We start from the raw sequence: 17547 nt of genomic DNA, 5'->3' as shown, positions 1-17547 counted from the left end.
CTTCAATTTTCCCACAGGAAGGGGAAAAGAAAACCCACCTGTGTTCCTACCTGCTCCTCAGAAGGGAAATATTCATCCCCTTTGCCAAGCCCGACAGGACCCAAGATGACCATGTGTCCTAGCACTGCAACTCACGGGAGCTCGAATGCCGCTTCAGCAAGAGAAATACCCTCCTGGGCTTAGTTGGAGCTCAGCAAAATGAGCACACACGGGAATACTCCCAGCCGGAATACGAAGGCGAGCCCCAGCCATCAAATGAGGTGCCAGGGTGGTCACACTGAGCGACCGAGGAGATGCGAGACAGCTCCTGCTCCTTTCCTTTGGGATGTGGCTGGATTGAGGGCTTTGGGCCTGATGTTAATAACTGACTTCAACAGGCGACCTTGCAAGAGCCATTGTGTTTCTGCCAGCACCACTTGCTACATCAGCTCGGACATTTAATAGCCAAATGAATGAGCGAACGGGTGTGAACCCTTCTGTGCCAGCCATCACGGCTGCCCGTACTGCGCACAATGTGCTAATCCTCCTGACCGAAATTGTTCCTCGGTGTTTTGGCACATAGGGCTGAGAGGCTTCTGCTGTTTGTGCCGGCTGGTAGAGCCGGCTGGCTCCCCCCCCGGGTCCCCCGATGTTGACCTGAACCGTCCCTGCTCAGGAGACTGAGAGGGGATGAGTGTGGTCCTGCCGGCTGCTGTCTTTGGAGACTTGGTGGTCACATCACGGGAGCATCTTAGGACAGAGGCAGAAAGATAAGCACGCACCAGCACTACGGCACAGAGCCCCGAGCTCAGTTCTTGATCTCGGTACTAACTCTGGTGCAGTCTTACCCCTCCGGCACAGGTACATCTGCCATGCAGACAGCTCAGCGAGCTCAGAGCCTCTCTCAGCGGCATGAATTCGCCCGCAAATCTGCTACAGGGCATCACGGAGCCCTGCCGTGGCATGGCCGTGCAAGCAGACTGGTGGAGCACAGCCCGGCTCTAACCCGCAAAAAGGCCAAAAAGCAGAAGCAACTGAGTTATTCTTTTATTTCATTGCTTCTTAGTCCACACAGTTGGTATAAAATCAGAAAAGCAAAGCCAAAAAAAATAAAACAAAACAAAAAAAACCAACCCCCCCAAAAAAGAACCCCAAAATGAAACAAAAAACAACAACAGCAACACGGGGTCTGGAGTCCTCAGAGGGCAGCCTGGGGTCTGCGCAGGTGCCCGTTCAATTCATGGCCAGACACACCGCTGACGCACAGACAGAGGACAGATCTCTCGCTCCGGCACCAAAAACCATCAGGGCTCCACCCAGAGCGGTTTCTGTTCCTCTTGACCACGGCAGGGCGGGGGGAAAAGGAACCTCGGTTATAAATGCTTTATTAAAAATAATAGTAAGAGCAAGTCTAAGTACAAAAGCAGTTATAGCTCATTTATATTACACAGAATTATTTTTTCATTTCTAGCTTTGTTGTTTACCTCACGATTGTTAACTGAATTTCCAGTGAAGAAGGTTAAATGGCTAGCAATACAAGGAATGGTAAATAGATAGCACCATTTCATATATCTGGTATTTGATTTCATAGATATACTGGGTTTGCTTCTTTCTCATCGGTAGTGTAGCTCCACGGCAAGGATAAAGCACGTTTCACGGTTGGGAGCATCAGTGCCTCGACGGCTCGGCTCGGCACAGCTCAGCACCCACCCCAGCCCCACCGGCACGGGTGCCAGGGGCACCCCCAGAGCCCACCCGGGCGAAGGAGGACAGCCCATGCTGGATTGCAATTCAACCTAAGTGATTTAAAAGCCCAAATTCCCAGCGGGTGTGGTGGCAAGGCAGTGGGACTTAGGCACATAAGTCATTTAGGCACTTGGGGCAATCAAAGCCTTTGCTCCGAAATCCTTCAAACCTTTCGGAAGCGTGTCCCGTCAGATCTGGACGTGCACTTCGGTTACCAGGATCACAGCATGTGGCAGGAGCGGGGATCAACCTAAGTGATTTAAAAGCCCAAATTCCCAGCGGGTGTGGTGGCAAGGCAGTGGGACTTAGGCACATAAGTCATTTAGGCACTTGGGGCAATCAAAGCCTTTGCTCCGAAATCCTTCAAACCTTTCGGAAGCGTGTCCCGTCAGATCTGGACGTGCACTTCGGTTACCAGGATCACAGCATGTGGCAGGAGCGGGGATCAACCCTCCAGCTGGTGTAAACAGGCATAACTCTGATTTACGCCAGCCTAAAACCAGTCAGAGTTGGGGTTTTCTGGTGGTTCGATATGGGCTGGGATGGGGAAGGAGAGTTCAGGTCAAAGAGGATTTTGCATGAGAGAAAAATCACTGCGCTCTTGTTACACTGTTAGGAGTAATAGTTCCTTAGGCACTTGCTTTAGGCTTTAAAACATAGCGTATGGTCAACAAAAGCAAACAATACTATGTACATATATGTAAAAAGTGTTATAAATAGGTTTTTTAAACCATAGATACTATATACATCTTCAATTAACAAGTAACCCTTTGAGTGTTTCCTTTTGGGGTCGGTTGGGTTTGGGTTTGGTTTTGGTGGGAGGGTTTATTCCTTTTCTTTTTTCTTTTCTTTTTTTTTTTTTGGTTAATTTTCTTTTCCGTTTTCTCGTCTATTTTCCCCCGCCTCCGTCTCCTCCGTGGCCGTCATGAGTGCCCTTGTCACGCCACGCCACCTCCTGCAGCATCACTCGCGCTTCCGTAGGATGACATAGACGATGCCACTGGCGAGGGCCAGGGGGAAGGCCAGCCACGCCAGGATATAGGCAAAGCCGTAGGAGGTGTTTTCCGAGGCTTGGTGCCAGTCCGTGTGCCTCACTGTGAAGATGGCCGCGCCGCTCATCACGCAGAGCCCTGCCAGGGAAGCACACATAGGAAGGGATTAGCGATGCCATGCACGGAGCTGCAAACCCCGAGCCAGAGAGGATAATACCCAACGCTAGCATGGGAAACTGTTTTTATTATTGGCCCCTTGTATCATGTTTCCTGGAAAATGACAGTATGATTTGGGGCGGTGTGATGCTGTGGGCTCGGCCCTGGCTGCAGGTGAGTGGGGATAGCTCTGCCAGGCTCAGCAAATCAAGCAGGCGCAGGCAAAGCCGGAGGCCCTGGAGCAAGTAAAGCCAGAGCATCACCTGGGCTAACCCATCCCTCAGACAAGCATCAGGCATCCCCCAGCTCCAGGCTGCTGCTCCAGACCAGCCCCGCTCCCCTGGGTGGCTTGTTTCAAACCCAGCCTGAACCACCCTACCAGAGGTGCTGCAAAAGGTCAGACACAAACCCTGATTTATTTTTTTTTTAAAGCATGGAAGTTTCTTTACCACCTGCCCAGGCAAACACAGCTGGGGCCCAAGAACGCTCTGGCCAGGCAGGGTCTGTGCCCTTCGATCCCTTGTCCACCTCCGGTGCTGTGCCAGGAGCTCAACTGCAAACCCCTCTCCCCGCAAGCCCCGTTGTCCCCATGGCTTGTCCCTCTTCCCTGGCTCCAGCCAGGGGCCAGCGCAGGTCCCTGAGGGCTGTCCGGCCAGGCCCAGCTCCGGTAGGCAGCGTTTAAGCTTTGTTGCAAAAACAACCCATCAGCATTGGGGACTGCTCAGAGCTAACACAAAGCCACCTCTATTTCTGCCCAAAAACAAGCTCTTTCAGTCAATCCCAGCAGTTCTATTATACAGTCGTGGGGCTGTTGTCGGAGCCGAGTTCCAAATCCCCTGCACGGACTTCGGGACCACCTACATTTAACCACCGTGATATTTGAGCTGTAATTCCACTTGACACTGCTCCTTTGTTCTGGGAAAGTGCAGAAGTGGGAATAGGTTTCATTAACGCGCCGCTGGTGCAGTTTCCATTCTCTAAGCCCAAGAGCCAACTCCCACTGCCCCAGCCCATGCAAAGAGAGGACAACAATCGTCTGCCGATGCTGGTGGGACAGAGAACAGGCGTGCGGCCACGCCGCTCACCTACAGACAGCAGAAAATACAGCAGCGATTGTCCGTATGAGGAATTTGGCAAAATGGAGGTGATGGTTATGACTGCACTTCTGCAGTATCCGCACTGGTTTTGGCCCGGAGAACACGCTTGGGCAGTGAAGGACAGCTGCTTGCACCGATGCAAGCGATAATCCATCACCACTTCGGAGCCTGGTTTGAAGAACACACTTTAGTCTTGCTTTGACAGGCTGGGAGAGCAAATACTACCTAAAATCTGTTCCTGCAGGTTTGTGCATGATGCCCCAGCCCTGCAGATGAACCAGGCTGGGTGCTGGTGCACGCTCAGGTCAGGTCTCCAACACAGGTTTTTGCAAAAAGCTGTCGGATATGTGGGAGGCACGGCCCTCACGGCTGAGCCTACCCTCTCCACCCCATGGGGACAGCAGCTCTAGGGTGGGAGGGGTGGGAGAAAAGGGATAAAATGCTGAGACTGGAGAGAGTGATGGAGAAGTTGGGTCAAACCCTGAGAGGCCCAAACCAACCACTCTCCCATGCTGGGCTTACACAGTTATGAGAAGGTACCCGTGGATGTGATGGACTCACCAAGGATGGAAGGGAGCTGTCGAGGGTCTTTTGATGCCTTTGTGATGGCTGAAATCCCATCAGGGCAAATTCAGCTAGACTTCAGGGCAAGTGCTGGGGACGGATCCTGCCCTGCTGCTGTACAACAGGCCCCATTGACCTCATGCATCTCTTCTTGCCCTTACCTCTGCTCCTCAGTGCCCCTGAGCCACAGCCGAAGTGGGGAGCAGCCCCTACCCTCCTCCCTGGCTCTCAGGGCACGGCTGCCCGGCTCTGCAACCCAACAGCACCCAGTGGTCCTGCCCCTGGCGTCCCCTGGTTCAGGTCCAGCATTGCTGTTGGCCAGGCTCCAAAACTGGAGACCCTCAGCTTTGCCAAGCTGCATCACCCCAGGCGGAGGTGCGGCATGATGGAGGGGGGCTTCAGGAAGAGCCTTCTCATCCCCTCGTACCCCAGAAGGAGGGAGGTCCTCTCCAGCTCTGCTGGGGCTGAGAACAAAGCACTGAAGTGGGTAAGACCTGCATCCCTGGCAGACCTGCAGGAGGGCTTTGGGGTGCCAGGGCTTTGCAAGCCATGGATGAACACCTGCAAAGCCTGAAGGCCACAGGGATTTCCTCCATTGGCTTTAGACAGTGGTGGCCTTCCACAGCAAGCTGCAAGGAGACCACATCAGGTTCAGCTCCTTTGACCAGAACCGTCTGTACCTCCAGGTGGGATCTCCTGGCAGCTCTGGCACAGCCATGTCCTGTTTCCTACCAACAACCCTGAAGTTTAGGGTCACAAAGACCACAGCTGCCCTGAGCCCTCTCCTCCAGCCCTGGCCGAGGAGAACAGTAAGGATGGCCACCAGTGCCCACCTCTGCATGGTCCACCCAGACCCAGACCTCTGCCTATGCATCCCCCAGGCCATGGGGAAGCTTCATGGGGATCAGGTCACACTTTTCCTGTCCTTCATACTGTCTGGGAAGGGACAGTAGGTCTTATGGCCTGGCCCTGCATCCTCTTAGGACACCCGGCACAGCATGGACAAGAGGGTGGCAATCCCATTTTCTTTTCCTCTGAGAATGAGGATTCACCAGCAATCACTCAGGAGAGAAAAGCCTTCTGCTCCCAGGTCTATTAGACAAGCTCTCAGGCAGATAATTGCATTATTGATGCCCATTTCCCCTCCTTGTCTCCATGGCTGTAATGGGCTTCTACACTTCCATCTTTCCAGAGACGGTGAACTGATCTGAACTCATCACCTGCATTATGGCCAAGCAGATACACTTATAATAGATTTCATGCCATGCTTGCAAATAAAAGCTAGCTCTAAAGTTTTCCAGGGTTTGTGAAGGCCAGTAGCTTACAGGATGCTCGGAAACTTGTCTAAATTCAGTGGATGAGTTTTTCCACTGATTTAGTGGCAGGACCTAGGGTGGTTTTTAGTTTAACACCTAAAGCTCTAGCAAATGATTAGTCTCCTTCCCAGACAATCTGTCATAATTTAGTCAGAACCTTGTTGCACAATTTAATTTTTCTAGTCTCAACACTTGAAAATCCTCCCCGCTGGTTTCACGTGTGGAAACGTAAACGGAGCCAGTGGCTTTACAGCATCTATATTTGGAGAACTGCAACGTAGGACGTGAACCGTGGCTCATTTCCAGTGCTGAGTTCTTTAAGAGTTAAAAATAGTCGCTGACAGTTCAAAGTCAGCTGGCTCACCCTGCACGCTCCAGTGGCTCCTTGCTGATGTGGAAAGCACCAAGCCCCCTGATGGCAACTTTATAAATAATCCTCTCTCGTCAAAAGAGGATCATCACTACTTCCCCCACCCCACCAGCAGTTGAGGAAACCTCGCCCAGCCCACCGAAGGTGGGTCCCAGAGCCAGCACAGCCACCCTGGACCCTCAGCACCCCACCCTACGCCATGGGAAGAGAAGGCAGAGCCCTCCGTCAGGCAGCCCCCGTGCCCTGCCTGCCCTGGCACAGCTCTGCCTCCGACCGGTCCGGCACCCTGCCCCTCCGAAACCTCCCCGGCCGGGACAGCGACCCTCTTGCACCTTCCATGATTTAGCCTGAAGAAGAGGAGGCTGAGGGGAGACCTGATCGCCCTCTACAACGACCTGAAAGGAGGGGGTAGCGAGGTGGGAGTTGGTCTCTTCTCCCCAGTAATTAGTGATGGGACAAGAGGAAACGGTCTCAAGTTGTGTCAGGGGAGGTTCAGGCTGGGCATTAGGAAGAACTTCTCCACTGTTAGAGTTGTTAAGCATTGGAACGGGCTCCCCAGGGATGTGGTGGAGTCACCATCCCTGGAGGTGTTCAAAAAACGTTTAGATGTGGCGCTTCGAGACATGGTTTAGTGGGCGTGATGGCATTGGGGAGAAGGTTGGACTTGATGATCTTTGAGGTCTCTTCCAACCATAATGATTCTATGATTCTATGATGCAAGGGCAGAAAACCTTGGATACATAACGCCCTGACAGACGGATCCCATCCCGGGGCGTGCGAGACCTCAACAGAAGACTCAAATTATTCATCCCCTCTTCCCTTCACTGAACCATGCCGGACCCAGCTTGGTGGCCCTCCTGCTTCTGTACCCAAGGGTGTGCTCAGTTCCACCGTTACCCTCTCCTCTGCTTGAAAGCCCTTGCCCCACCAGTGACAGCCCCATCAATCAGTCCCCACTTACCAGCAAGGATTTGGAAGATTCCAGTGATGTAAAACCGCCCGCCCTTGGTGAGCGTGAAGAGCTGGCAAAAGAACAGGAACAGGGACAAGACGCTGAAGATGATGGAGAGGATCATCATCGCTTGGACAGACTGCAGCCATTCTGGGGAAAGACAGACAGACGGAAACCTCAGGGCAGGAACCAGAGATAGCGAGTCCCCACCGCAGCCCACGGCCTCAGCATCATCCCCCGTGCCACCATCCCACCCCTGGCTCACATCAAGTTTCCCCACAGCGGGGGGATGTGGCCACATCCAGCGCTGCACCAGTTGGCGAGGTCCTCAGCACGGGCACGATGCTGCCTGGGATTTACAACGGCGTGTGCATGGACCAGCGTGCTGGCATAAAATGAATGGCAGGGCCACACACTTTCTCAGGGAGCATTTATAATAAAATATGAGCAGAGATATTAGCCCCGATCTGAAGCCTGCAGAAATCAAGACAAAACCTCTCCCTCAGCCTCATGTCAGGCCCTGGGAGTTCAGCTGTACTGGAAACACAAAGGCCATGTGCAACAAGCCGTGAGACACCGAGTTGGCCAAGCTCAGAGGTAAAATAAATATATAGTGAGTGAAAACACCCTCTGCCCTTGTGGAGTCAAACCTTTTGGAAAGAGCCTTCCCCAGCTGCCAAACACAGCTGCCTCCCAGAGCAGACCAGTTAAACCAGCCCCTGCATGAGTCACTGCCCAGCTATTTCCAGGCTTCATGGGTGTGCAACTGCCCACGTAAAAAAAAAATATATATATAAATAAACAAGCAAAATGCAGCTCCATCCCATGAGCTGCTGCAGCTTGACAGCAAGAGGCAGTGCCTCGCAGCACTGAGATGGGGCCGTGCTCACAAATATTTCTGCCTTTCCCTTTCCTTATAAAGTTGGCGATCAAAATGAGTATTTGCAGCCCTCCTTGAGAGGTCTTTAAGGATGCAACATCGATTAATTCACCACAAAAGCCAGGCAGGACTCAGTACAGGTAAACTGAGGCACAAACCACCTAGTGAAAGGCAGAAAAATCATGTTTTGAGTTGGATCCTCAAACGCGGGAGAATTAAGCAGCACTGAAGTCTCAGTCCCGTGTTCCTGCCAAAGTTTTACTCCCACCAGCTTCGCTGGAGAGCGAGGTACAGCCTTAAACCGGGATGGCAATGATGAGCCATGCCTGAGCCCTTCCAGCAAATCCACGCCTGCGGGGAACATCCTGTACAATTTAGTTATGTCTGGCACGTTTGACTTTGGACCAGCGATTCTACCTCTCGTCTTTGCATCTTGCCTCCGGACATTCATGCAAGGGAGCAAATTCAGGGGCTGGGCTCAGCGCAGCAGACTGAAACCACCCGGAGTAGACTCTGCTCATTGCAGACAGCTTTTTTCTTCCCCTCCTTTTCACGTTTCCCGTACCAAACTCCTCTGCAGCGTTAACGGGCCCTGCTAAAGAGCTGCTGCGCTTCACCCGTTTCGGTGCCGCCGGGTTTGCATCCCTGTGCACCAGTTGCTGCCTTTCCCTAGGAAGGAGCAGCTGCCACTGCTGTCACTTCCAGGAAATCCCAGCGTGGTTTTCACACTGATGTGCACACAAAATGTCCCATATATTTCATCTGTCTCAGCCAGCCAGGCAGGGAAACCCCCCTGCCTCCATCACACCTGACCCTTCAGCTCTGGCCATGCTCAACCAGAGGTTAACAGAAAGGATGAGGCAGCTCAAGCACTGCTAAAAATCAAGTCATAAATCATGGTTCTGATGGGGTCAGAGAAGTTCGAGGATGCCCAGCTGCTGAATTGCAATCTCCTTCCATGCTTCAGCACAGAAAAGGCTCCCATCCCCGGTCTGAGAAGCTGAGCTTTCCTCTCACCCCTTCCCAAGCCCTAAAGCCGTGTCCAGCTCCGTGCACTGGCTGAGCCAAAGCCTGCCCGGCCCCAAGCCCTGCAGTTTGGTCCAGGACCCAGGAAGCCATCAAATCTTTTGTGATTTCAAAGGCCACGGGATCCGGCCCGGAGAGGAGCCCTTTCTGCTCGGAGGTGGATGCTCCAACTGCCAGTTATTTTAGGAGAAGGCTGTCTAGACGGAAAGCTGAGCTGCCCTTTTAATTGCATCCGCCTCCCCGTGCCTCTTTTTTGGTTCTGAATGCAAATGATTTATACAGGCTTTGCAAAATCCCGTTGTCATAAAGAGCCGTGTCAGAGGAATATAAAGGCAGGCAGTGAGCAAGAGAGGAAAGGCGGCAGTGACCGGAGGGGTTTCGGCAGCCAGCCCTGCCCCGCCGCAGCCAGAGAGCAGCGGTCACATGAGTTTGTGAGCAGGGAAAAAAATGTCAAGAGATGAGCCCACAGAGCAGAGCTCTGGGCCTGCTCACATCCAGCTTTTGCTGACTTTTATTGGCCTCCTTTGTAAAAATGAGGGGCAGGATCCCCTGCTCAGGACTCGGAGACCCACAAGTGCAAGCTGCTACATTCCCGTTAAGTCCAAGCCCAGCTGCACCAGGATAGCTAATGGCTTTGAATTCATTGGAAAACACCACCCTAACTGCAGACAGGATTGCTACCTCCTCAACCCCATGTGCTCTTAATTCCTTTGCTATTAGTGCTCTGTCCCACCTATAGGCTTTCAAAAATAAAGGGAGTTTCCCACAGGGAGGTCTGGGCCCCGTAGTCGCACCGTGGGGCTGGCAGCACTGTTTACTCCCAGGCGGTTCTTTGTGGTTTCCCCTGGGCAGTGAGTTGGTTATTCCGTTTTTCTCCTGCATCTCTTCAGCTCCACATTTATATCTTTGTTCTTCAGGAGGAGGAAGAAAAGGAAACACGAGTGGAAAGGATAGATAACACCCTGCACGCTGCTTCCGGAGAGGACCCATCAGGAGCATTTTTAGAGCCCTTTCAGGCCGTCAAAAACAAAGTTAAGAAGCTTTTACAAAACAAATTTGAGAATTTCCCTAAGCTCTGCAAGCCCTGATGTGCTCACCCCACCACTTACAACAGCACGGGAAAAGACTTCACCCCAGGATGCTGAAGACCACATTTCACTGCCCTAAAGTCTAACGTAAAAGAAAGAAACCCAGAGCAGAAATTGCAGCTGAACGCCCCCAGAAAGACAGTAGCTAACCCAAGCGCTTCCAGCAAAGCCCCAGCCCTGCTTGCCGGGAGGTTTGATACCCAGAGGAGGGGTACAGCCGAGCAGGACTGATGGGGCAGGCAGAAACATGCCCTTGGCCAGGAGCAGGAGGCCTTCAGGCATTGGCTTCCCAAGGTTTAATTCACTGCTCTCTCATAAATACCCTATCCTCTTTTAACCCAGCCAAGGAATAAAGTGCAAAAGAAACTTATTGGAGCAATTACCTTATACACTGGCTGTAAGACATCACTACATTAGCGCTACGCATTAAAAATACCTGTGTGCTGTGACCTGCAGCTGACGTTTTGCACGTATAGCTTTCCCTTTGCAAACCGCGTGTGCGCTGTACGCTTAAAAAGCATCCACTTCTCGGGAAGAAAACATCCACTAAGGAGGTAACCGTAGCATGTAATATATACAAAACTAGAGGGAGGGGAAATTCATGACCACATCTGCATGGTAAAACCTGCTCCTTCAACGCTGCATACTAAATATCAGCAGGGTCAGGAACAGCACATGCATCTACCGACACAAAGGTACCAGCCCAGGTCTGCCAGGAAAAGCCACGTTTTTTGAGCAGAGTTTTTCCAAAGCAGACTCTGGGGCTTCAAGGTCTGATCAAGAACCTGAACCCACCTCGCATCCTCGCTTATGAAGCGGATAGGTCACACCACAAGTGCTGGGGCTTGCAATGGTTTTCAACCTTGCTATTCAAACCCCTCTTATGAAGGTTGGAAAAGGGTGGACTGAAGATACAGAAATATTAGCTCAGTTGCATCGTTCTTCTGGGGCTGAACTTCAGACCGCTGCCCCTTGGCAACTCACTTTAGCAATTCAGAAAGTCAAAAAAGCTCAGCTACCTGCAGTGCTATTCCTGATCCCCCCCGCTGCCGCCACCCACAGCCCCATCACCCAAAGCGAACGTCTCTTCTGTTGGGGAGAACAGCATCACAGTTCATCGGTCACATCCCGCAGAGCTGGTAAGCTCTCCTAGGGAAAATCCAGCTCCGTGACATTGCAACTTTCTTCTGCTTTGGTTCCAGACCTCCCACCGGCACAAAGTCAAACCTTCCCTGACTGTGTTCTGGGCTGCTGGATGCTCGAGGTGGGAAAAGCAGGTTTTGCAGCCAACAGTTGCTCCTTTCCTATCCTCCTACGTCCACTCTGTGGAGAGGACCGCAGCGTTGCTGGATCGAGGTATTCCTGGAAATCCCACCAGAAAAGAGGGATTTTAAAGAGCTCGCAAGGTGTTTGTAAGGGCCAAGGGAAACAGCAGGTGGGAAACACCAGGGCTACGGGGTGGCAGTGAATGAACACGGTGCTGCAATTCCTGCTCAAGACTTCCTGGTCCTCTTCTGTAGCTCCTTCAAAGGAGATGAAATGCCCAAAGTCCTCTTTTCTCCTCTTGTCCTCTTTTCCTCTCAGCTGCCCTCCCTTTTGCCTTCTCCTTAAAGTTCCATCCAAGAAGTCCCTGAGGCCAGGAGGTCCATAGCTCTCCAGAGCTGCCACATTCAGACGTCCCATCAGACCATCAAAGCTCACGTCCCTCAGAGGCAACCTCTGATGCTGCTGAGGCAGCAGAAAGCTGCCAGCACCATGAAAAACACCTTCCAACATCTCCACAATGCCCAAGCCAGCTCCTCTCCAAGACCCTCAGCGTGATGGCTCCGACCTCCTTTTGGCTTGCGTGTGAGAGCGAGCTGAGGTGGTAGATACATCATTTCAGGCTCAGGTCCTCCAAAGGGCTTAGGTACCATCTCCCACTGATTTCAAGCCCAGGCAGCAGGAGCAGGGATGGGGAGTGGTGGTACCCTGACCCGCAGGCACGTTGCAGGGGCACACCCATCCTGTGGTCGCAGGGACATTCAAGAGTCTCATCAAGGCCAAAAAAATGTTGGTTTAAGGGTTTTCCAGCACTGTACCCTGCAATGGACTCCCCCACCCATTCTTCTGGCTTTGCAGTCAGTGTTTGCCCACGTGTTGCCTTTTTAGTCCCCTTCTGTGGGCCAAAGCCCCGCACCTGGCAGGAAAAGTTGACTGACCCCTCCTTATGCAGAAAAATGGGAGCCAAAGAGCTCTGGAGCAGCTGAGAAAAAAACAACAGTAGTTCCCCACCTCTCCTTATCAGATGCTCTTTGTAAGAAGAACAAACAACAATAAAAAACTGGTTTTAAGCAGAGGGAATCCCTTTCATATCATAGGCAACACAGTTATGGGAGAAACTGATCTCAAATACAAAATATTCTCCTGGAATACCCCACAGGTTATTTTAGACAACGAAGGGGCAAGCTACAGTCACCCGCAAGCTGGCAGAGAGGGGTTCAACCCTGCCCAAGTTAGGCCAATGTCACCTATCATTAATGACAAAGCGGGTGCCCTGGACCCACCAACTGCTGAGGCTAAAAGCTGGCTCTTTGCTGCTCTGCTGCAAACTGCAAAGACCCTGAAGGACCAGATCTGTCCCCAAATCAAGGTATCTGTACATGTGGTCCATAAGCTGAAAGGGGTCAGCTGATGGCTAGAACCTCAAGTATAAAAGCCACGGGCTATCGCACAAACAAGCTGTCCAGTCTTTACCACAGGGCTTCATTATAACACATTCAGCATCCTTAAACATGGGTAATTTCTTGCTAGTTCGCATCTACCTGGCAGAAGTAAAGCAAAAGGCTGTAACAGTGCCTGCAGACTCAGCAGGACGCAGGGCATAAGGACGGAAGGTTATTTCAGCATTCAATAAAAAGCTGAAACTATTTTTTTAATCTTTGGCTCTTTGAACTTCTAACTGGACTACCGCCTCCACCTCACCCTCCTGCGCTAGGAAGTGGCCCCTCACCAGTAATAAATTCTCCAAGTTTTGATCCAGTTGGTGCAGTCTTGGCTCTTCCAGTGGGCTGGGGGGGAATTGGCTCCCATTTATTTTTGCTGAGGTATTTTATACTCACTATCAATAATGGAATTAGACATTGAGAAATAATTTTCCTTCAAGAAAGCCTTGCAGCATCATTTTCAGTCAAAAAAGGATTACAGCAAGTGAAACGGCACCTCCATCTCTCCGTACCTTTCCTATGTCATGCCATTCCAGCATTGCTGGAAGAGTTTGAAAGAATAGGGGCAGCAAAGCCACTCTGGGGGGGGCTGATAGAGCAAAAGCAATCGGTTCAGGTGTTTCAGCTATGCATTTGAAAATGGAGAAGCAGCAGCACAATTCCCCCTGGGAACAGCTGATGGGTCAGGGCACAGATGCCCCTACCTCGTGCCAGGGATGAAGATCTTTCCTGCCTGCTCCAGCACAAAGAAAATGCATTTCAAGCACCAGCAGTGCTGCCTAGGGTCTTGTCCAACAAAGCAAAGAGGGTCTGGAAGAGGCAGAATCAGTGTGCAGAAGAGCAGGGCCATCCCCCGGTGCGTGGCAGCACCCGCCCCATCGATGGAAGGTCCAGCCCTGTCCGCCCAGGTGGTCCAGGGCAGATCTCCGCTCTGAGCAACCCACCTGGGCTTTGCTTGTGGCCATCACATCAGCAAATTAGCAGGTGCATCATACGGCCCACAGCACTTAGCAATCATGCGGATTGGCAGCCTGTGCATTTCCTAAGGTTTAGGGTTTTCTTTTCCCTTTAAAAAAGCCAAAAACCACCAGCCTGCCTGTGAACACGGCAGTCATGCGAAAGCCAAAGAGCAGCAATGGGAGAAACTGTAAGAACACAACAGGAAAAATTATAGAAGTTACAGCAGGATGTAGGGATCTCCACAGAGGTTCCCATTGCTTCCCTACGTTCAGCATTCCCACTAAAATCAGAGGAAGAGAAGTAGAAAGTAGCAGAAAAAAATCTTCTTGTCTGCAGTTGTGGAAAAGAAAAGACCATTTTTGGATTAAAAAAAAAAAATTCCTGTCTGGAAATTTGGGGTGGAATCTACTTAGGAGCACTTGAGCGGCTCAGGTCCGGCTCTGTGCCCCGTGTCTGCAGCGGGATCGCACAGCTGGGGGCTGGCGCGCAGCCGTGCCGACGCACAATTCTGGGATTCAGAGCCGAATTCCTGAGATAAGTCTTTTCCAGGAATGTCTGACAGCGCAAACGAAGCAAAGATTGCAACATTTTTTCCATAGTTCTCGGCCTCTTGAAAAAAAATGAAAAAGGCATTATCTAACCAGCAAATGTAAAAAAAAAACAAAAACCAAAAACCAAAGCAACAAGCAGGCAGTTGTAAAAGGCGAAGAAGTGGCCATCTGCCCCCGACCGGGTGTCTCCTCCTCCCTCCCCACGTTCACTCCCATCAGGACCACTCAAGCCCTCGCACACGCAGGGGGTTCGAGCCCTGCCAAGAGGAATTTGGGAGGTGGGAGCTCAGCCTCCACCGAAGCCAGCTCCATCCTGTACCCACCTCTGCTCCCGTCCCAGGAACCCACCGCCTGGCAGTCCTGCAGTCAACCCTTGGGTTGTTTTGCTGCTTATTCCATCCCCACGCGAAAATCTATCAGGTTAGGAGCAAAATCCCAAACCTGCCCCAGTGTTAAACGCAAGGAAATCTGGCTGGCACCTGGTTTGAGCGAGTTCATCTTCTTGTTGGGCATCCCCGTAACGGTCATTAAACAAAAGGGTCCCTGTGCGGCAGTGAGAGGAGGCTCATCCATCCTCACCGTGCTGGGACCAAAAGGAACATCACAGCACAACAAACCCCCACTAAAGCCCCAACCCATGCTGAAGGCACGAGACCCAGCCCTACCTAATTCCACATATTCCGAACACCGAGTACCACTCCTTTGCAAAAAGTCAGGAAGAAATAACTGCAGTGGCCGCTGCGATGGCCAGAAGAAAAACCGCCTCTACGTAAAGACTAAGTTCTGCCAAAATTCCCAAACGAGGATTTCTTGCTCTTAGCCCAGAGCAGACCTTGGCACTCTGCGATTAACCGTTAAGTACCGTCCTTGGCACAGGCACAGAGAAACAAATTCTTACGGCTTTCTACAACTCAGTGCAGCAGGCACAGCCTGTGTTTTGAAAGCGATTTAAATGAGAACGGTTTGCGGTATTTGGTATAGGATCTTTCATATTTTTAAAAGTAAGCATATTCCTAGCAAAGAACGTATGAGGAGCATTACAAGGATGGGGCAGGGACCAAGCGGTAGCCCCGGAGGTGGCTCTGCCACAGCATCCTTGCCCTGTGTCCCCGCTATCGCTCCAAACAGTGGCCGACCACAGCTCCCCGGGCAGCGCAGGGGTGGTGGGGGCAAGGGGTTCGGAGATGAGCAGCGGGGAGGGAACCACTGGAAAGGATGCCACGTGGCATTTTTGTTCTGTTTTTACAAACAGATTCTAAAATCCTTGTATAAGTCTAGGAAATATCTTTTGATTTTTGTGTTCTTACAGCACCGGTGAGCTCTGCATCCTGCACCCAGGGTCTCACCAGGTGATGGCTGGTCCTCAGCAGCACGGCTCCCACACTCCTGCCTCGGGGTGGATGGGGCACACACTTTTTGCCCAAGCAAAGCCCCCTTCTCCTGATGCCAGAGCAGAGCCTTCGTATAAATAAGAGCTGTCAGAGAGCTCTTTAAGGCTTGAGCACAATGCACTTCTACTCAAAGAGCAACCCACTGGGGCACCTTATCAACCAAACTCAGCTGCTCGACTGCATTTTTAGCACAGTCATCTTGACTATAGTCCCTTTAATGATAAAAAAATCATCACTGGAAAGGATCCAGAGGGAAGTCTCTCTTTGAGCAGCTTCTGGGGACAGGGCAGTATAGACACACAACACCCAGCAGGACAGTCAGACGTGGAGGAAACCATCCCAACCGCATTTTGGACAAGCCTCTCTCAACACTGACAACTCCTCACTACACAGCATCCCGCAAACACCCAGAAAAAGCGGTGCAGGTTTGAAAAGCAAAAGATTTGGGGAGGCTTTACAGCCCTCGGCTCTGGGACTCCTAGGGGCAATGGCTACCTTTTATTTCAAAGCGCAAGGTCAGCAGTTTTGGAGCACGCATGAATGGCCGTGAAGCAGCCTGCCTACGCTGCAGATAGCCAGCACCAGCCAACTGCTGATGAAGGACATGGCTCCAGAAGGCTCCTCGCCTGGGATGGGATCCAACCGTTTCCTGGCCGGCCCGGACACCACCAGGCGTCAGCAGAGCCCCGTGGCCGTAGCGTCGCTCCCACTAAAACCAAAACCTGGGCCCACGCAGGGGAACAAGCCGCTGCTTTCAGCCCAGGGAAGATAAGAGCATCCACCTCCCTATGTGGGGTAACCACAAGCGTTTTGCTCCCAGCAGGCTGGGAATAAAGGTGACCTGAATCTCCCCAAACCTCTGACAGTCTCCTGTCACTGCAAGGCTTTCTGAAAGCATTTAGTGCTCTCAGTTGAACCGTCCCCTCTTTGCCAAGACCACGTGGCATCGGTTTGCTCTTAAGCCAGGACCCGTGTTTCCGGCATAGTGTGACTGTGCTCCCAGTGACAGCGGTATGATTCACAGTTGGTTTCACTGGGAGAATCTGGTTCCAGGGGAAAGCAAAAGTCAGGGTAACTGAAAACAAATGCTGGACACAGCACTGCTGGCATTAGCCCTGTCTTCTGGGGAAACTGAGGCACAGGCTTGCCTGACTCCCTGAGCACAGATTTCACATTACTGGTACCCTGGAAACTCTGTGTCACGGCATCTAAGCAAGCACTCCTCCCCTGCTGACCTCAGCAAACAGCTTGCTGGGTGATGTCACCTAGCGTGACATCAGCCTTCACCCAGCTTGGTCCAGAGGCGGCTGTTCAGCCACTCCAGACGTGTAGGTACCACAAGGGCCATTTCAGCAGTAGGACAAAAATGGGCATGAGCACTCAGCACAGCCCACGCATGGTGCTCACCAGCAAACCACAGGGCAAGGATTGCACCCCAAAACTCAGCCTGTCACAGCGGCAAAAAGTAGGTCAGCTTTCTAGAGAGTTGACAGGGTGCCCTCCGGAGAGAGGCTGTCCTCGGGGTACCACGTACATCTTTAAAACACCCTTACAACTGGGGCAAAAGGCAGAGGTGCCGAAACCAGCCCCTCTGCTCCCAGCAAGGTGATGGGTGCCCAGCGAGCCCTGCTCTAAGGGCTGCCTCGCCTTCGTACATCCGAGCTTAATTAGAATGGGGTAAGAACAGGAGATCACCCAAAAAGGCTCAAGCTCGTCACCTCCACTGCGGCTGAGCGTGCCGAACACCCTGCCATGATGCTACCGGGACCTGCCC

General features: G+C 52.0%; 1 protein-coding gene across 1 annotated transcript in view; it reads right to left on the bottom strand.

Moving 5' to 3' along the window:
* Window positions 1–2518: 2518 nt before the first annotated feature.
* The window catches only part of PMP22 (peripheral myelin protein 22), a 16807-nt gene continuing 1778 nt past the window's right edge, over window positions 2519–17547 (bottom strand). The window contains exons 3-4 of the mRNA XM_009705809.1: window positions 7182–7322; window positions 2519–2855 (exon numbers count right to left, since the gene is read on the bottom strand). Coding sequence (XP_009704111.1) covers window positions 2689–2855; window positions 7182–7322 — 308 coding nt within the window. The 3' untranslated portion in view covers window positions 2519–2688. The remainder of the gene's footprint in view (window positions 2856–7181; window positions 7323–17547) is intronic.

Source organism: Cariama cristata, unplaced genomic scaffold (assembly GCF_000690535.1).
Source record: "Cariama cristata isolate BGI_N322 unplaced genomic scaffold, ASM69053v1 scaffold27938, whole genome shotgun sequence".
In the NCBI taxonomy this organism is placed as follows: Eukaryota; Metazoa; Chordata; class Aves; order Cariamiformes; family Cariamidae; genus Cariama; species Cariama cristata.
This window is presented reverse-complemented; position numbering and strand designations above follow the sequence as displayed.